The sequence below is a fragment of the Phyllopteryx taeniolatus genome, chromosome 21 (genome assembly GCF_024500385.1).
Source record: "Phyllopteryx taeniolatus isolate TA_2022b chromosome 21, UOR_Ptae_1.2, whole genome shotgun sequence".
NCBI classification, from domain to species: Eukaryota; Metazoa; Chordata; class Actinopteri; order Syngnathiformes; family Syngnathidae; genus Phyllopteryx; species Phyllopteryx taeniolatus.
The window spans coordinates 4,237,323-4,257,248 of NC_084522.1; the positions used below are offsets into that span (position 1 = coordinate 4,237,323).

The 19,926-nt window shown below is 45.5% G+C and overlaps 4 protein-coding genes across 7 annotated transcripts; 3 read left to right on the forward strand and 1 right to left on the reverse strand.

The window, feature by feature from the left end:
• LOC133471252 (polyadenylate-binding protein 1A-like) lies at nucleotides 1–7,165 on the forward strand. Of its 3 annotated transcripts, none has more exons than XM_061760647.1 (14): nucleotides 1–230; nucleotides 1,272–1,465; nucleotides 2,203–2,318; nucleotides 2,667–2,806; nucleotides 2,899–2,993; nucleotides 3,135–3,272; nucleotides 4,155–4,250; nucleotides 4,314–4,683; nucleotides 5,177–5,272; nucleotides 5,343–5,458; nucleotides 5,831–5,909; nucleotides 6,161–6,291; nucleotides 6,487–6,574; nucleotides 6,676–7,165. In XM_061760647.1, the coding sequence occupies exons 1-13, from the start codon at nucleotides 65–67 to the stop codon at nucleotides 6,550–6,552; spliced, it is 1,803 nt and encodes a 600-aa protein (XP_061616631.1). In that variant the 5' UTR covers nucleotides 1–64; the 3' UTR covers nucleotides 6,553–6,574; nucleotides 6,676–7,165. The 3 variants fall into 3 exon arrangements, with proteins under 3 accessions (XP_061616631.1, XP_061616632.1, XP_061616633.1); XM_061760648.1 differs by having other exon boundaries at nucleotides 4,314–4,668; XM_061760649.1 differs by lacking the exon at nucleotides 1–230 and adding an exon at nucleotides 235–330.
• Nucleotides 7,166–7,585: 420 nt separating this feature from the next.
• Nucleotides 7,586–9,295, reverse strand: LOC133471323 (type-4 ice-structuring protein LS-12-like). Its single transcript, XM_061760788.1, has 4 exons — nucleotides 9,177–9,295; nucleotides 8,465–8,530; nucleotides 8,254–8,377; nucleotides 7,586–7,951 (listed from the first exon to the last, which is right to left on the reverse strand). Exons 2-4 carry the CDS (start codon nucleotides 8,508–8,510, stop codon nucleotides 7,738–7,740), a joined length of 384 nt encoding a protein of 127 aa, XP_061616772.1. The 5' UTR covers nucleotides 8,511–8,530; nucleotides 9,177–9,295; the 3' UTR covers nucleotides 7,586–7,737.
• A 1,607-nt stretch (nucleotides 9,296–10,902) lies between these two features.
• On the forward strand, nucleotides 10,903–16,764 carry lix1l (limb and CNS expressed 1 like). Of its 2 annotated transcripts, XM_061760682.1 has the most exons (7): nucleotides 10,903–11,101; nucleotides 11,586–12,031; nucleotides 13,482–13,645; nucleotides 13,765–13,905; nucleotides 14,039–14,134; nucleotides 14,260–14,337; nucleotides 14,611–16,764. In XM_061760682.1, exons 1-7 carry the CDS (start codon nucleotides 10,932–10,934, stop codon nucleotides 14,860–14,862), a joined length of 1,347 nt encoding a protein of 448 aa, XP_061616666.1. In that variant the 5' UTR covers nucleotides 10,903–10,931; the 3' UTR covers nucleotides 14,863–16,764. The 2 variants fall into 2 exon arrangements, with proteins under 2 accessions (XP_061616666.1, XP_061616667.1); XM_061760683.1 differs by lacking the exon at nucleotides 10,903–11,101 and having other exon boundaries at nucleotides 11,177–12,031.
• Nucleotides 16,765–17,206: 442 nt separating this feature from the next.
• Nucleotides 17,207–19,794, forward strand: sf3b4 (splicing factor 3b, subunit 4). The gene is made up of 5 exons (XM_061760709.1): nucleotides 17,207–17,328; nucleotides 18,120–18,248; nucleotides 18,405–19,097; nucleotides 19,225–19,380; nucleotides 19,461–19,794. Exons 1-5 carry the CDS (start codon nucleotides 17,295–17,297, stop codon nucleotides 19,634–19,636), a joined length of 1,188 nt encoding a protein of 395 aa, XP_061616693.1. The 5' UTR covers nucleotides 17,207–17,294; the 3' UTR covers nucleotides 19,637–19,794.
• The last annotated feature ends 132 nt before the right edge of the window (nucleotides 19,795–19,926 follow it).

The window sequence follows — 19,926 nt, forward strand, 5'->3', positions numbered from 1 at the left end:
CCACCCCACCCCACGCACTCCCACCCCAATTTATTTTAACATTTTTTTTTTTTGATGCCCACCAATGGCCTCGCTGTACGTGGGCGACCTGCACGTGGACGTGACCGAGGCTATGCTGTATGAGAGGCTGAGCCGCGTCGGGGTCATTTTGTCCATCCGCGTATGTCGAGACATGATGACCGGCCGCTCGCTGGGATACGCGTGCGTCAACTTCCAGCAGCTCGCAGACGGTAAATAATCAGAACAATAATCATAAGAAGAAGAACAATTAGCGTCCCTTCTTGCGCATTTAGTGAGTGAGTACATGACGCACATCGGTCCCAATCACAGGTCAGGACTTTGCGTGTTTTTTCCAACTTTGCGTGTTTTTTCCAAGTTCAATCAAGACTAAATTGGCCATTAGGGTGAATATGAGAGTGAATGCTCGTTTGTGTGTGCCTCGTGATTAACTGGCATTTGAATTGAGTGAATTCAAACCTGTACATGATTACAATGTGTTCAAGTCACATATGGAAATTATTATTATTATTTTTTTTTAATTCAAGCTTTAAAGATAAACCTGTGTGGATGAATGACATAGTGGTTCGAACGTCTGCCTCACATCCACGAGGTTCTGTTTTTGATATTAGGGATTTTCTCTGGGATTCCTCCCATATTCGAGAAACATGCATGTCAAATCGAATCGAATCGAATCTAAATTGGTGCTTAGGTGTGTCGAAGTCCAGAGTGTACTCCACTTCAATCCCCCAAATTCAGATGGAACAATTACCCACATGCATGTTGGGTTCATTGAAGCCTCAGTGTGGGGTACTACTCATGAATCCGACACGGCGTAAGTCCTCCTCTCCATTAGTTGGCGCTACACTGCGGTGCTTTGACACATTGTGAATCATGTGAAAGAAAGGGCTTTATTCACAATTATGTGTCATATGGTGTTAATTGAAATTGTATCAAAAGTACTAGTTACTCTGTATCGGTATCGGCGAGTGCTCAATAGTGAGTACTCGTTCTGGTATCGGCCTGAAAAAAAAAAGTGGTATAGAAGATCTGTTTGCCTATATCTACGCTGCGATTGGCTGGCGACCAATGCCGGGTGTAGCCCACTTCTCTCGCCAAAGTCAGCTGGGAGTCTCCAGGACGAGCGCTATGTAAAATATTCATCACCGTAAAGTGACTATTAAAAAAATGACACTTAACACCACGGTTGCCAGACCTCACAGAAAAAAATACTTTTGAATAGAGAGAATGGCATTTATATCCCCCCCCCACAGCCGAACACGCACTGGACACCATGAACTTCGATCTGATCAAGGGGCAGCCCATGCGCATAATGTGGTGGCAGCGGGACCCCACGCTGCGGGAGAGCGGCGTGGGCAACATCTTCATCAAGAACCTGGACCGCTCCATCGACAACAACGTCCTGTACGACATCTTCTCCATCTTCGGCAATATCCTGTCCGGCAAGGTATCGGTCAATCTTTTTTACATTGTGCGAGTGTTCCTAATGTTGTGGCCGGTTAGCTTAGCTCCACGCTAATTGTTCCAGGGATTCCCAACCACTATTGTTGAAATGTGAAAGATCGTCGGCTGCGCTGCGGGAAACGATCCAATTTTGGGACTTCTGTCCCTCGTTATCGACGTGCCAAAAGCCAAGATTCCCCTTAATCTTGCTCTTCTACTCAAAGGCTGTGCTGATCTCAAATCCAATGTGATGCAACGTTGCCATCGACAGAACTGTTCGTCATTCCACGCCAAGCCTTTGCAAAACATACTTGACGGATATATTCGTCGGTAGACGTAAACGGTCGCATTACTGTGAGTGAGTTAAAAGCACTGCAATGCAATCACACGTGGGCAAGGAGAGCCGCGGTCGCCGATGCACTTTCGGGGGAGAAACAGTCAAAACGCACAAGTACTAAAATGAGAACGAGAGAGAGATTCCACCCGCTGATGTCGCACACCCCTTTAAAGGCAAACATCCATCACAGGAAGGAATATTGCAGTACGTACAGCAAATTACCTCATAAAACCAGTTTATTTTCTTTGTACTCTCCTTTATTGCTTTTTTCTTCTTTAAAAAAAAACCCCGACAAATTCAAAGTACGTGCCACTGTGTTTGGATGCGAGTCACTTATCCATAATATGTTGCTTTGAAATGGAACTGCAGGAGTGTTGGAAGAATACGCTTCCCTTCTCCTGTAGGTGGTGTGCGACGAGCACGGCTCCAAAGGTTACGGCTTTGTGCACTTTGAGACTCAGGAGGCGGCCGAGAGAGCCATCGCCGAGATGAACGGCAAGCTGCTCAAGGACCGAAAAGTGTAAGTTAATCCTATTGAATTCATTGACATAACAACAATTGAGCCCAATACGTTGGTCCCATCTATTTCGCAGCTATTACAGCTTATCGTTTACGTAGTTACAAATGGGATGTGAGTTCAGAATGAGCCAATCGCATTCAAACTCGTGTTAAAACCGGAGTCGGCAGACACCTGGCACCATTTAAAATACCTCCAATAAACCCCAAGTAAAGTTTTCCCAAAATCCCAAAAGATATGTTTGGCCCAAAAATGTCAGGAAAAGCCTACTAGAACATCTAAACTTGTCCCAAGACTTTCTGTCTGCCTAATTACAGCTTTTTGTTGACACTGAACTCCATTTCAACGCAGCTTTGTGGGCCACTTCAAATCCCGCAAAGAGCGTGAGGCCGAGCTGGCGGTCCAAGCCAAGGAGTTCACCAACGTTTACGTGAAAAACTTTGGCGTGGACGTGGACGACAACACGCTGAGGGAGATCTTCAAGACGTTCGGTCAGTGAGGTCCTCCCGCGAGTCCGCGACTGCTCTCTCTCTCTGCGAACGCCCTGACTTGATACCGCGCCGCCGTCTCCCGTGTCACCTAGGAAACACCACCAGCGTCCGCGTCATTATGGACGAACGCGGCTTATGCCGGGGCTTCGGCTTTGTCAGCTTTGCCAGGCACGAGGACGCCCAGAAGGTAAAACAAAATGGCGCCGACCAGAGGCGGGAATATGTCACATATCGTCGCTGTCGGGCAGAAGCCTCTGTCCAAAATTGGTCATAATATTTCATATTTTTTCATAACTATTGCAGTTCCGTTATTTTTTTGCTTCCCCAGGCAGTGGACGAGATGAACGGGAAGGAGATCCACGGCAGGATGATCTACGTCAGCCGCGCCCAGAAGAAGGTGGAGCGGCAGGCCGAGCTCAAGCGCAAGTTTGAGCAGATAAAGCAAGATCGCATCTCCCGCAGCCAGGTCGGTTTGCGCCAGACGAAACGCCGCGCGCAACATAAACGTGGACGCACACAACATTGTGGAGCAAACCGCATGTCACAGTCTACGAGAATGCTAGTTGTCGTTATACAGTAGAGACCATCTCCTTAGCCAGCTAAACCCCTTGGAGCATAAATATGGATGCACACAACATTGTGGAGCAAATCATGTCAGAGTCCATTACAACAGCAATTGTTGTTATAGACATCGTCTCCATATACGGAACTTGTTTATGACTAATAAGTTACATAGCTTTCCTGGAACATCAACACGGATGCGCACAACGTTGCGGAGCGACCACGTCAAGAGTCTATTAGAATGCTAATCATCGTTGTAATTTGCTTTGTCAACAGCGGTACCTTGTTTACAACTAGTAAGTCACGTAGACGCTCCCACGAAAATAAAAATGGACACACAACATTGTGGAGCGACCACAAGTTAGAATCTACTGGAGTGATAATGTTGATTAAAAAGACGCCATTACCACATAGGGAACTTGTTTCAACTAAATGGTCACGTAGCCGCCTCCAGAACATTTAACATGGACGCACACAACATTGTGGAGCAACTGCACGTTGCGGTCTATTATTGGAACGGTAATTGACACTGTCTCAACATTGGGAACTTTTTGAAGTCTAAAAAGTCAACGTAGCACCTCTGGAACAAAAACATGGACACACACACAACATTGTGGCACGACCGCAGGTAAGCCGCTCACAACAAAAAGCTAAGTTACGCAAATCTAAAAAAACGAATCTTCAAGCTGAAAACAATTTCATTTCCCTTTGCGTTAGCTGTGTGTGGTTAGCTGCTAATGCAAATATTCATCTTTAATTGCTAACATTGCACTTTTTTGCCTTCCAGGGTGTCAACTTGTACGTGAAGAATCTCGACGACGGCATTGACGACGAGTGCCTGCGAAAGGAGTTTGCGTCCTTCGGCACCATAACCAGCGCCAAGGTACCCGCCGCAGCCGTTTCGTCGTTTGACTTTTAGTCGCCGACTCGGCTGAAATCCGTCCAGGTGATGACGAAGGGCGGGCGCAGCAAAGGCTTCGGCTTCGTCTGCTTCTCGTCTCCGGAGGAGGCCGGCAAGGCGGTGGCGGAGATGAATGGCCGCAACGTTTCCACCAAGCCGCTCTTCGTGGCGCTGGCCCAGAGGAAGGAGGAGCGCCAGGCCTACCTGACCCGCCAGTACATTCAACGCATGACCAGCGCGCGGCCCGTGCCCAACCAGGTCATCAACCCCTACCAGGCAGCGCCGCCCCCAGCGTACTTCCTAGCGCCGATCCCTCAGGCGCAGAACCGCACTGCCGCTTACTTCCCGGCGGCCGCCCAGGTGGCGCAGCTGTGTCCGAGCCCTCGCTGGGCCACCGCAGGTGCCTGCTTAGAACGTAATGCGAAATTTCGACATTCACTTTAAAAAGCACGTACAGTAAAACGCCGTTTATCGCGGCGGATACGCAATCCGTACAAAGCTATGATACTGAGAGACCATAAAAAAAGAATAATAAGAGATATCGTTTTTATAGTTTTTACCTCTTAACACACACAACACATGACTAAAAATTCACACATTCCTCTGTGGAGCATAAACATGGCCACACATAACATCGTGGAGTGACCACATATCACAGTCTCCACTCTTTAATCCGGGCCACATAACTAGACAAATGGATTTAGAAGGGGAAAAAAAAGCCTACGATAGGCCACTTACCCGTAATGTTTAGTCCCCCCGCCTGTACTACCGGCAGCCACATGGGACATCCAGATTGCCAGCCAATTAAATCACTTGACTAACTGCCTTATGATTCGTCAGCCAATCAGGCTTCCTGACTGGCTCGGGTTCATGTTTAACATTTAACGCTGTAGTGTGTTCTCATCTAGACTACCAGAACCTCCCTGCCGGCGTACGGACTTCGGCATCGAGTCCGCCCGCTTTCGCTTCTGGGCGGCCCCGTTTGATGTCCGGCCAGCGTGCAAGTCAGTCCTCTTTCATTCCGAAGTCCAACGCCTGAAAGTACAACACGGTTCTCAGTATGTGTCCTTGCAGCGTCCCAGGCTCTGAGCCCCCAGCCCGACACCCCGCTCACCCCCGTGTGTGCGGTTCCGCAGTACATGTTCGCCCCTGGAATCCGCAGCTCCTCGAACCACATGCCGCCTACACAGGTAAAGGACCATCTTAAAAATACACCTAGACCCCGGGTATGAAAAGAAAGACCCTATCAACAGAAATTCATCCCACGAAAACACTTTGTTTCTTTTTGTTTTACAAGCATCAATAGTCACAAAATCCCTTTTAGGTGTATACTAAAATAATAGCTTGCCACTATTTTCTATGAAATCTGAGTTGTTAAAAATATACAGTATATAACAACAATAAAATGCAGGGGCACACAAATGAGCTCTGAGGGACGCCGTAACGACGATGCGCGCCGCGAACAAAATGCGTTTGACAACCTTGAGCTTGACCATGTTTCCCGCCCTCCGTATGTGTTTGCCGACCGTGAATTTCCAGCTTCTACTTTTTCCCTCCCTCAGCCAACTGGCCACACTCCGAAGCCTCTGACTGCCACCGTGTTGGCTTCTGCTCCTCCGCTGGAGCAGAAGCAGATGCTTGGTAAGCCCGCGTTATACACGAGACACATCCATTTAAAAAACAAACCAAAAACAAACACCCTGCACCACTGAGTTTTGAAATTGAACAGCCGTGTCTACTATGAGCAGACTCATTAAAAAAAGACTCAAGAACTCATGCCCCAAAAGACACAGGAAGTCCATTTTAGATTGATTTTGGCCATTTCCAGGGATCCTGACAAACTTGTCCTCGTCCAAATAAAGCGTTATCACGTCCTCCCCCTTCCTTTCCAGGTGAGTGTTTATTCCCGCTCATCCAGAACATGCATCAAGACCTGGTGGGGAAGATCACCGGCATGTTGCTGGAGATCGACAACTCGGAGCTGCTCCACATGCTGGAGTCGCCCGAGTCGCTCAGCTCAAAGGTGAGCAGCTCTTAAAAAGTCGCCGTTCCATCGCTGACCTTCACCCGTCCCCGCTCCCTATCGTGGCCACCGAGCAAAACAAGACGGAACTAAGATATAATCCATTGTTCTGTCATTTTGATGTCAAAACAACAATATGTAAGGACAGGGATAGTTTGGTTTGTTGTGACAAACTCGACTTCACGGTTTTTGCAGGTGGACGAGGCCGTGGCCGTGCTACAGGCCCATCAGGCCAAAGAGTCGTGCCAGAATTCTTACTGATGCTCCACAAACCCAACCCGAGGTAGAACTACCACTGTTCACTTTAACAAATAAACCGCTGTGTTTGTGCTTGATTAGGTTTTTTTTTTTCCATTTTGTGATGTTTTTTTTTTTTTTTCTCAGAATGAAGGCAACTTGAGATACGATGCGCTCGTTCGTGGCAGTGAAGAATCTTGCGCCTTAACACACACAAGTAAACAGAAAACAGAAAAAGTGAAACAAAAAAGGCAGAATATAAGTCAAGTCAATATAAAGTATGAGAATATAAGTTAACAACAAAAAAAAACTAAATACAAGTAAACACAACGTAAAGTATTAGAATATACTCCCCCTGTAAGTAAACAAAAAAAAAAATCTGAATACAAGTAAACGAAACATAAAAGTATTAGAATGGAAATAAACAGAAAAATAAAACACCAGTAAACCATAAAATACATTTTATTAGCCAACTTAAAGTAGCAAAATAGAAATATTTTTCGATAATGTGGTTTAAAAGCGAGTCTTTTCCGCTGTTTTATATATAATTGTATTCATCTGGAAATATTTGTGATGTACGACTGCCTGTTTTTTTTCCCTTCTATTTGCTTAATTGAGTAAACATTCTTGCACTATTTCTCTGGCCCCTTTTTTTTTAATTTGTCATGTGGTCAAATCGCCAACACAAATACCCATCTTAGCATTTTCCTCGTAGGGAAAAAGGGAGGTTTCTATTTGAGGGAGGTGTTTTTTGTTCAAGCGGACAACTCGACAAGCATCCATTTTGAATGGTGAAAAAAAAACAAAACAAAAAAAAACGTTTTTTTCAGATAGTAAAAAGGAGGCATTTATTTGAGGGAGGCTTTTAATTTTGGGCAACAGCATTCAAAGGCGTTAAATGCTTAAACGCTGTCCACGTGAGTTTTTATTGGTGAAATAAATTACACAAATCTATTGTTGTTGTAAAAAATGTGTGTAACTAAAAGCCTCCACCGTAATTGACGCCACACCCCATCCGCAGGTGAGTAAACACCCTGGACAAAAAACAGAACGTTGGTGTGTTTCAAGATTTTATTGCACTTTGGTTTTGGTGATGAAATCATCCATGTTACAAAGGTACGGAAACACATGTGGAGTCCAAAAGGAAGTCAGTCCATGATAGAAGAAGATGGCTTTTTTTATCTTCTTCTTCTTCGGTCTACCTGGCTTTTAGTTGGTCAGGGCCTTGGCCTGCTGGGTCACCTGCTTGAGGATGGCCTCCATCTGCTCCTGGAACTTCTGCATTACGGGCTCCAACTGGGACTGCAAGTTGGTGGTCATGGGCTCGATCTGCTCGTGCATGCTGGCGGCGGCGGTTCTCAGCTGCTGCTGGACGCTGGCCAGCATGGGCTCAAACTGTTTCTTCTGCTCCTCCAGGAAGGCCCTGCAAGGCAGGTGACATCAGCGGGGCTCTCCAAAAACAACCAACCAACTGGCATAGTCCAGTATCCCTTGTTATTTTTGTGGAACATATCTACAAAATAATAACATTTGCGAGGCTTCAAACAAAGAGGGACATGGCCACTGAACTTAGAATGTCATCAGCAGGTAGCAAACAATAGACTGGAGGAATCACAGAAAGGCTCAGAAGTGAACGTCCTTGGAAATTGTCATGGATTTTCACCTTTGGTTGTGGAATAACACAATGTGCTTCACTGTAGTATAGTATTTTTGTGTTGTACTCACTGAGCCTGGGTGCTCAGATCCTGGGTGTTGATGAGCCTGCTCAGCTCAGCGGTCATTTGGTTCTTGATGTCCTCGAATTTCTGGCTGAGCGTTTCCAGGTCGATAGCGTCCTGGGCAAGGCTCCCTGCGTGCGCGACAACATTTTTTAGCGAATGTTGTTTTGCACTCTTCAAATGAAGACATTGGTATTTGCGTGGAAATGTTGCTCTACCTTGAGCCAGCGCGATCACAACAAAGGCGGCGATGAGGACCTTCATGGTTGCAGATTGGAGAAGACCTTGGAAATCGAGAAAACAAAACTTTCAACTTTTGCAGTTTTTGTGGTATTTGTCTTATTTTAACTGGCACGCGTTATATGAGGTTCATGGCGCGAATTTGTGTAGTCTTTTTAAGATGCACATTTTTTGTGGGATTTTTAAGTTTTTTTTTAACCTGTGCCAACTTTGGGGGGTTTTATAGTCCTCTTATTCCAACTTCTGTGACTTGAGTAGGATTTATACAAGTCTTTTTTTTTTAAAGATGTGGCACCTTTGTGAGAGTTATGCTAGTCTCGTTCTAACCTTTGCAACTTTTGTCAGATTTACCAAAGTCTTTATTTTAACCTGCACCATTTTGAGGAGATTTATGGTAGTCTTATTTTAATTTACACGGAGGCTTAGGTCGGATCTATATTAGTCTTAGTTTAACCCGTGCGACTCTCGCGAGTTCCTATTTTAATCTGTGCCAAATTTTGTGAAGATTTATGGTCATCTTAATTTAAGATGTGCAATTTCTGTGAGATTTACTGTAGTCTTAACCCGTGCAACATATTGGTGGATTTACATCCATAGAAATATAGTAATAGATATACATTTTGTGAGAATAATTTGGAATTGTAGCAAGGAAAACAATCTTGTTGACGACACAAGCGGAGCGAGACTCACCTGTAGCACAGGAGGAGTTGGACCGGATGATGGTGGCTCCTTGTCAGGTTGGGACCCTTCTTATAGCCCCTGAGTGGGGGCAGCCGAGGGTGCTCCCGATTGCGATTGGACGTTATGCGGCGCTGACAAAACGTTCTCGTGACCCTTGCTGCTCCGAGTGCCACTTGGCCAAAGTGAACCAAAGTCCATTTGTGCGCGGGTGTGTGTGGGTTTCTTATCATGCTGATTAAATAAAACGATGACTTCTAGGTGAATGATGACGCAGAGGGCAGTCAGTACATTTGGTCCTGACACATCAGCTTCCTGGCAAACACATTACATCATTTCCCCGATCATTGTCTCTTGTGTTTTTGGTTAATTTGGGCTTTATTTAGTCCCAGTGCCATTTTTTTTATAACTTTGAGCAAATAACAACATTTTGGGGTGGGAACTAGTAATGCTCTTATTACTGCTGTATAAACTACAACTAATAATAAACAACAGCTATTGTGATGAGTCATTTTTAAATTTTATAGTGACTGTGTTGTAATGACAAACCCTGTAATAATACTAATAAAAATGTTACAAAAATGTTTTAATGTATTTTCTTGTATGTCTTACTACTACTACTACTAATAATGCTAAAATGTAAAGATTGTTCAAAATGTTACTTATGTTTAGGGTTTCATTCCTTAACCATATAATGTGTGATACAAGATACATTTAATTGGTCCCACAACAGGAGGATGTGGACGTAAACCTTCTACCTTTGCTTGCCAGGTGTCCTCTCCGCTTTATCTTTATGGCTCCTTGTAAACAAACAAAACCAAAAAAAAGTCATTGTCAATCACACTCCTGCACAATCCCACTTGGAATGATTATTATTTTTTTTCGTTACAACGCCGGGGGCCCACATGTGCTCCTAAATAAAACCTCTGGCGATAAATCCCCCTTTGTGCTCCGAAGGCCTTGATGGAAGCCAGATGTTGGCAATTGTGGAAATGTGGAGCCCGGTTGGATTTTTCTGCGCCATAGCTTGTCCGACACTGGCCTGAGTCCTTTGTCGATGTCTTCAAATGATCGAAAACACATAATTTAATGTCCACAACAGAATTCAATGATGTGTGCTGTTCTTTGTGAGACATTATCCAATATATTTATGAGTTCTTTGATTGCGTTGTTTGCTGTGCTTTATATGCTGCTAAGTAGTTTCCGAGATTGTTCCCCTTGGTAAAGCTTACAATGGTTGAGGGATATTATATTACTCTTTTTGACCAATGAGTCGCCTTTTGGGGGACTTCAACACGTCTGAAAACCACTACCAGAAGCACAGACGTACCTTTGCAACCGAAATTCTAACATTTTTTCGAAACCCCTTATTCTCTTTCAGTGTTAGTATTGTTATATTGTCTGTCTACATTTTGCTACACCATGTGTGTTTTAATCTCCCTTGCTAAAAGGGTTATAATGTCGTGACTATCGATGTTTTTTGTTAGCAGAAATTCCCAAGGCATAGTTATGTGCTTGTTTTGACTACACAAAGTGTAATTCTTTGTTTCATGTTGACTTTGATAGTAAACTTCAACTGGGAGTGGAAATAAACAGCCTGATAAGAGCCTCTTAAGACTTTTTTGTTGGTCTACTCATGATGGACCTACCTACCAAATTTCATGTTGCTATATAAAACTATCGTTGGGGGGCGGAATTTTCAAAACATCGCGAAAATGGAAGATATAGTGGAACCAGACATTGTGCATTGACATCATCTCGATCGCAATGTGGATCTCTTCAAAACAATGTTCCATCTTTCCTCCTCTGGCCTCCTACCAGACCACAGAAAGAATGAACATTTATCCAAGACATGTGGGGCGGGGGGTATGTAGGGGTCCACGTCCCGTCCCCTCCTGTTTTTTCCATCACAAAGTTGGTGGTCCCGAATCTCAAAGGTTGGTCGCCATTATCTTCATCTTTCATTGTCACATTGGGATAAAAGTGTTAAATGAAAACATGCTGCATTGTGTGTAGAGTTGTGACTTGTAGGCCAGACTGGAAAGAACAAGAGGAGGCTCAAATTTCTTGGCCTAATATTTCGTACTTTCCAGTGATGCCTTCAGGCCTCACAGAAAATCGAAAAGATTAGCACTTCTCAACAACTCACTATTTTATTCGCTAAAGAAATATGTAATGTAAACAATAATGTAAATAATGATGTAGCAGATATGTGACGCAAAGTTTTGTTGTGTGGAATTTATAGTAAAGCATCTCTTGTGTGATGTCTGTTTGCGGCGGTGGTGTGTTTTACGAGGTGTCACTGAAGGCAGCTCGACTAGCAGTACAGGCAGGCAGGATGCAGAGCAGAACAACAGACAAGTACAGTTCAGGTCTCCATGCGGACAAAACCCAGCAAAAATTCCTTTAATTTTTTTTAAGCCACAACCGACCGTCGTCTTGCTCGGTAGCGACTCCAACCGGACCCGGCTCCAACGTCGCGTCTTGGACGATGGAATCTCACGTTCTCCCGGTCCATATCCGCCCTCAGCGGCTCCAACCGGGCATCGGCTTCGGTTCGGGGCCGACCGTCGGCGGGACGCTCCGCTCCTCTTCCTCCGCCGCCTCTTCGTCTCTCCGGCCCGGGGTGACGGTGCCTATCCCTCCGCTGTTGCCCTCGCCGCCGTCGCTGGCTGCCTGCTCGGGGCCTCCGCCGCCGCCGCCGCCGCTCCAGCTCCACAGTCTATACGGGGGTGGGGGAGGAGGTGGAGCCGGCCTGGGTCTCCCCGCCGCCGGCCACGCTAACCCGGGGAACCCGGCGGTGCTGAAGGAGGCGGTGGAGGCGGTGGTCCGCAGCTTCGCCAAACACACGCAGGGCTACGGTAGAGGTAAGCACTTTTATACACCTTCAACACACTTTTGGGGGTTCTCAAACTTTTGGGGTACAGTAAAAAAAAACAAAAAAAAAGTGTTCAAAGCACCCCCCCCCCCGCCCCCCCTCCTCAAAATCCTAACGACAATGAAACAACATTACAATGTGTACCACTAACTGCCTGTAAGTACCAGCAAAAAAAGAAGAAAAAAAATGCACTTTAATAATTATAAAACTCTACTTAAGCCTATATATGAGATGAAATAATAAAGCATTTTTCAAGATTGATTGCTAATGTATGGTGCCTTTACTACTTTCAGCGACTTTATACAAGACTAGCAATTTGTTTATATAATAATATAAAAAAAATTGTCATGTTACGAGAATAAAGTTTAGTTTTGTACGAGAACAAATATGGATATTGAAGAGATAAAAAGTACAAATCTTCCGAGAATGAAGTCGTTATTTACCGGAATGAAGTCGTAATAGTATGACTTTAAAGTCACAGTTTAACAAAGGAATTTCTGAAATACATCTTTATTCTTGTAATATGATGCATTTATTCTGAAAAAGACTTTGCTCATTTGAGGTCCATTTTCAAGTCAGTGTAACATGTGTTCCAATTCATTATAGGATTAACTACTAAATCTTAAACAGGGATTACATTAAAGATCAATAAGCTTCTGCTGTCACTTAGAACTACATAAAACTATGCGCGTATCAAAAATAATGCTCTTACAGAAGCAACAATGTATATTTTCATTTCATATCGCCGCACTGCATCATAGTCACGCCGTTAGTGTTTCTAATGTTTTGTGCCCTTTCGTTTGACGGAAGAGGCGAAAAACGGGCACCGCGATTCTGTATTTGTACATCGCTGTACTATTTAGAGTGTGTCGTCGTGTTTGTATGGTATGTGTTTTGGGGATTTTATACATTATTTTAGCTTTATGCGTTAATTGCTGTGCTTGCACTGTGTGTGGAACTGCATTGCATCATCACTGCAGGGGCACCGGAAGAAGTGTCCAGTGACTGCAATCCAACGTAGTGCTTCGACTACTGGCGAATCAAAATAATAATAGTCACTGGGATATGGATTATCATCATAATCATCATCATGGCGATTGACGGTGTAAACCCTCCGACGTCTCCCAGCCAAGTGCTCGCTGCCGGATCCAAAAGGAAGCGGACCGCCCACGTTGGCAGCGCGCCGCTAAGGCAACATTAGTCACTTCTGACAGCGCTATCGTATCATCCCGCTGGACCCAAAACCTTTTTTTTTGCTGACTTTCGCATACTTTTATGATCATCTGGAGATGTGCCTGCTCCTGCTCCACGCCCTCATGATTTACAGTAGTGGGAAGGAAGTTGACTTTTACTCAAGGAAAGGAGTTGAATCTTGATTTCTACTTTGACACGTGTGCTCACGACGCTTCTCTCTGGCGTGTTTTTGTTGTTGATTTCAGTGAACGTGGTGGAGGCCTTGCAGGAGTTCTGGCAGATGAAGCTGAGCCGCGGCGCCGACCTGCGCAACGGAGCGCTGGTGGTGTACGAGATGGTGGCGTCCAGCAGCCCGCCGTACATCTGCTACGTGAGCCTCCCGGGGGGCAGCTGCTTCGGAAGTTTCCAAGTACGCAGCCTGTGCTCAACTCTCGTGTTTCATAAACAAGCACGCACAAATTCCTCTCCTTCTATTTTGTTATTCTTTCTTTCTTTTTTTATTTTATTTGTATTTTTTTTTTTTTACAGTTCTGTCCCACCAAGGCCGAGGCCCGACGCAGCGCCGCCAAGATCGCCCTGATGAACTCGGTTTTCAACGAACACCCGTCCCGCCGCATCACCGACGACTTCATCGAGAAGAGCGTCAGCGAGGCCTTGGCTTCCTTCAACGTAAGTCGGTGACTGCGGATGTCAGCCGAAGGCACGCGTGACATTTTACGCAAAACAAAGTGTGAGGTCACATAGGCGCGCCAAATCAAGTTCAGCTGTTCTGTACATCCAAATAATAGTGCGTTTCTCACAGGGAAACCGGGAGGAAGCCGACAACCCGAACACGGGAATCGGGGCGTTCCGCTTCATGCTGGAATCCAACAAAGGAAAATCGATGCTGGAATTTCAGGTGCGTGACCGACCAACAAGGCGTCCGAAAGAGGAAAGGCTGGGGCTAGAATGTTCAGAGTGTGATGCGTTCACTTGCAGATTTGCACCTCGTAAAAGACAGCCGTGTGTGTCTTTCTCCTGCAGGAGCTGATGACCGTCTTCCAGCTCCTCCACTGGAACGGAAGCCTGAAAGCCATGAGGGAGCGCCAGTGCTCCCGCCAGGTAGCGAGCGTAGCGTATCCCCGGCCGAGGCCGCTGGAATCGGCGCAGATGCTTTCAATTGTCACGCCGTGATGGCGCCGTTGCGGCTTTGAGGGTTTTTCCCACGCCATTACGTCGCTTCTCACATGACACGCCTCTTCGTGGTCCGTTTAGGGTGGCAAATCAGAGCTGGGAAATGTGAAAAGGAATTTACAAGATCTAATAAAAATCCCTGCTGTAATTGAACTTTGGAACTGAACTGCAGTTTTTTTCTGTTTTTTATCCGTCTCACAGGAAGTGCTGGCCCACTACTCGCACCGGGCCCTCGACGACGACATGCGCACGCAGATGGCGGCCGACTGGGTGAACCGCGAGCAGAGCGTGGCGAGCACCGTCTCCGCCGAGCTGGCGGCCACCGAGCGCGAGCTGGAGGAGGCGCGGCTGGCCGGCCGCGAGCTGCGCTTCTACAAGGAGAAGAAGGACATCCTGATGTTGGCCGTGGGGCAGCTGAGCGCCGCCAACGCCGCCACGCTGCCCTCGCACTAAAGGATCGCTCGGGTAACACCACGTGAGGATTCGTACTGAATCACATCCAGCCAGGAAACAAGCCATAAGTAATCGCTTGTTACCTTTTGGTGCCTAACAGCGTTTGTTTCTGTCAAATTTTCGAACCAGCTGGCTGGAGTTGACATTTTTTTTTTTTTGTCTCGTCTCGTACCGCTGCCTTTCATCGGCGAATGTAAAAGCCCATTCAAACATGTTGCCGAGGCATCGATTCCGGGGGGAGACGTTTCTTCTAGAATCATTGCAAACAATGTTACAGTTTACAATTCACGTCAAGTCAAAGTGGAGTTTAAAATGACCTAAAAATGACGAGCGTAAAGTGGGGGATGGGGCCCTGCCCCCTCTATAGAGATTGTGGCAACGTACTCCTTTGTTTTCTAAATGAAGCACCTCAACTCACTTCAACATAGTTCCTTATCACCAAAACGGCAGCAAAGCACTACTTTTCGTCTAGATGCAGCTACTCAATACACTTAAACATAGTTCCTTGGCACTGAGGTGGTGGCAAGGCACTACTTTTGCCCAAATGAAGCTGGCTGTTATTTTGGTTTGAGGAACTCAACTTTCGCCTGACATGAATTGCAAAAAACTGCCAACATGTTTGTTTTTTGTTTTGTTTTTTCCCCCCCCAAAAAATGTCTCCCCCATCTGCAGTTGCGTAAATAACCCACCCGCCTGCCCGCTATTCGCCGAAATACAATATATCAAAGTACACAGAGTACACCTTTTGATTATAACTGAAATGGAAACATGTAGAACGCAGAGGTTGCCAGTGGTATGCGTGGAATTTATTGTGATTCTTTTTGTATTATTTCAGTCGCTCTGACAGCAGCTCAGGTGTAGCAGCACTTATTGTGATTTGGAATGACTTCCATACCATCGCAATGTACGTTTTCACTGCAGTATTGAAGGACGACGAGCAGTCCAAACGTCTGTGGTACAAATAGGACCTTATTTCTTTCATGCTGCAAATGTGATGTTATCGATATATTTGTCCCTGCTAATTTGAACTGTATGTCTTCTGCGTGTCAAAAGAATAAAGGTTTGCGTAGGCAAACCAGGGAACGTCGACGCAACGGAGTAAATTGGTAGCATGCGTACTTACTTAAGTCATTTCCCTCTTGTGGTACACAACATTAGGATTTAGATTTAATCATCCCTACGACCACTCGGAGGCTGTTTAATCCCTACAGTAATTTTAGTTTGTGCAGAAAAGGGTTTAAACGGTGAACAATAGACCGTTCACGTGATGTAATGCTCACTCCATTAGGCAGCTGGAATATTGCTCCCATTCATACGCCCGGCCTCGCCTTTGACTTTAACTATTGGATGATTTTATTGTCTCACATACGGAATACAGTATGTTAATATAAGCAGGAGATATGTTACGTAAGCCATTTCTATCTCATTTCTTTTTATTTTATTAGAGCTTTTGTTCTTGTATCAAAACCTACAGTGCAAATAAAAAGTTCTACACACTGCTGCGAACCACGGCTTGTACCGGAAGACTATGACAAAATGTCAGGAAAAGCCAACTGGAACATCTAAACTTCATTTGCGGTTAATCAGAGGCACTTAAAAACGATGGCAGGTGTGTGCTGACTCCCATTTAAGTTTTGAAATGATTTATCTTGGTCTAATTTTTTGATATCACAAAATCTGGCAATTGAGCATGGGTGTGTAGACTTCTTATAGGTACTGCATATTTTGCCTTTGGTGCATGATGTTTCTATTATGGCTTTTAACCGAACAGTATTGGTTATTTTGTAAAGGATTTCTCAAGGTCATCATTGTGTGTATTTTGTATGCGCATTTTTGTATTCAGTGTTTATACATTTATTAGATTTATATATAATAAAATACACAATGACACACATTTACAAATGGGCTCGCTCGATTTCTTTTAAATGTCATGTTAAACTGGTTTAAAAACAGGAAGCGAGCTGGACACAAATGGCCAGCGTAGAGCCTGGAGGGTTATTAAATATTATTTATAACAAATAAGAAACAAATATGAAAATATATGAAGTTGAGATCGTCAGAAGAGAAAAAAAATATATTTTTTTATCTTCATTCAATTATACAACTTGAACAATAATAGAACATACATAATTTACGTAAAAAAAATAAGCATCGAGGACAATTATAACTTCCGAAAGTAATACAACAACAATTATATATACTTTTATTGGACATTCCATCGGTTAAAGTTAAAGAATGTGTAAAGAACAAAGAAATACCAGGGGTCACAAAAAAAGAATTTTAAATCAAATAAAATTATACATTTTGTAATGGGAACAAGAAGAGAAAACGTGTTTACCTACTCTTTTAAACAAAGTATTACACTTCCGCATACGTAGCGGAAGAGGCGGGGCTCTCTCCAAGTGGCATCCCCCCACCGTTGTTCATTCAACATGGCAGCGGGACCAATTTCCGAACGAAATCAAGGTAATGAAATCACGCCTTTGCGAGCTGTCTACATTCAAAGATACTTTAACCATATGTGGCTTGTTTTAACGCTGTTTCGTCTATTGTGTTGCCCTTTTCTGGTTGCTTCTTTTGCGACTTTATCGGGGCTAACAAGCACATGCCGTAATCATTAGCTCCACTCGCCGCTAATTCTTTAACTTTAACCGATGGAATGTCCAATAAAAGTATATATAATTGTTGTTGTATTACTTTCGGAAGTTATAATTGGCCTCGATGCTTATTTTTTTTACGTAAATTACTAACTACGTACTAGCGGAAATGGTTAGCCTTGCAGGCTAGTTAGCTAACGGGGAAGCCTGTGAATGAAGTACGGGGAAGGAGGAGGGTCAATTCAGTCCAAGCGTTTTTCGTTGTTATATACCACGGTAACTTTTACTCATTTCATTCCTTAATCTTCTTATCATCAATCATTTTTGTAGGGTCGTAATAGTCAGTTGTTTTTAGCGTTTGCTTTACTTAATGCTTAGGGTGTTCATTGTTTATAGTTTTGTTTCTTCAGATAATTTGTTATTGCGCTCTTGAATGAAGTATGGCAAAGAAAGAGGTACAATCTGTAATTAACCACCACAGTGTGAGTGTGTGTGGGGGGGGGTTTGTTTATATATTAAATCAGAGCGAGATACAGTATGTGTCGTTTTCCAAGCGAGAATAGTTTGCCTAACAAATGTTGAGTAAAGGTTTTTGTTTATACATTAAGTCTGTATATTAATTTGTGTGTATTTATGATTTTTATTTAATTTTTTTTACAGATGCCACAGTGTATGTGGGCGGCTTGGATGAGAAAGTGTCCGAGCCGTTACTATGGGAGCTTTTCCTGCAGGCCGGTCCTGTCGTCAACACCCACATGCCCAAAGACAGGGTGACCGGCCAACACCAAGGTCTGCATAAATATCGAAAAAATGTGTTGGTACGATTAGATATTACGTTGAACCCCTTCCCATTTGCAATTAGCTTTTCAAAAGTCACCTATTTGTTTTTTCTTCTTCTTTACATTCGCTTATATTATGCAATACTGTGCATTTTTTTTGTTTTAGGATACGGCTTCGTGGAGTTCCTGAGCGAAGAAGACGCCGACTACGCCATCAAAATCATGAACATGATTAAACTGTACGGCAAGCCCATCCGCGTCAACAAGGCGTCGGCGCACAACAAGAACCTGGACGTGGGCGCCAACATCTTCATCGGCAACCTGGACTCGGAGATCGACGAGAAGCTGCTGTACGACACCTTCAGCGCCTTCGGGGTCATCCTGCAGACGCCCAAGATCATGCGCGACCCCGACACGGGCAACTCCAAGGGCTACGCCTTCATCAACTTCGCCAGCTTCGACGCGTCGGACGCCGCCATCGAGGCCATGAACGGCCAGTACCTGTGCAACCGGCCCATCACCGTGTCCTACGCCTTCAAGAAGGACTCCAAGGGCGAGCGGCACGGCTCGGCCGCCGAGCGGCTGCTGGCCGCTCAGAACCCGCTGTCGCAGGCCGACCGGCCCCACCAGCTGTTCGCCGACGCGCCGCCCCCGCAGGCCGTGCCGCCGCCCGTGCTGACGTCCATGGGCCCGGGCATGCCCATGCCGGGCGGGATGCCGCCACCCGGCGTCTTCCCCCCGATGCCGCCGCCGGGATCCATGCCGTCCATGCCGCCCGGCATGGCCATGCATCACAACCACCAGGGGGGCGGGCACCCTCCCGGGCCGCCGCCCTTCCCTCCCGGCTCCATGCATGCGGGTGTGTGTTACCACGGAGACGCCGTGCTGATGACCGCTGAGGCGCTCTCTCTTTCCGAGTCTTCTCTTCGCAATGTGTGGGGGAAAAAAAATATATTCTTTCCAATTTCACTTTTTGTGTCCCTCAGGTATGCCTCAAATGCCCATGCCCCCTCCGGCACCTCCCGGCATGGTGCCCCCGCCTCCTGCGCCCCCGGGTTCCAATCAAGCCCGTGCGCCGCTCCCTCCCGGCATGCCGCCGCCCATGGGAATGCCGCCGCGAGCCCCCTACGGACCACCCATGGGTACGTGCAAAAAAAACCCTACCTCCTCCTCGCTGTCGTCTTTTTTTTTCCCCACATTGTCCCCCTCGCTCCCCCTTCAGGTCACCCCGTGCCGCCCGGTATGAGAGGACCACCGCCCCCCCCTATGCCCCCACCGGGCTACGGCGCCGCCCCGCCGCGCCCGCCTCCATTCGGCTTCCAGAGAGCGCCTCTCATGCCGCCCAGGCCGCCAGTCGCACCGCCTCGGGTTCCCTTAAGGGCGCCCATGCCACCTTAATACTCTCATTTTTCTCCTTTCTTTTCTCTCATTTTTTAAAAAAAGAAAAAAAGCAATTCAAGTTTGTATGTTTAATTTTGGTTGTTGTTTTTTAGCTTTGTATTTTCGGGGGTCACTGTACAGACGAAAGACCGCTGTTGAATAAAACCTTGACAACACGTGGACGATTTTGATTTTGTCAGTTACACAACACAATGTCACACAAACATAAGTATTTATTTATTCTTGTTTTTTTTTTTTTTTTTACAATGTAGATGATTCATTTCCCCTTTTTGTTAAACTATGCAACA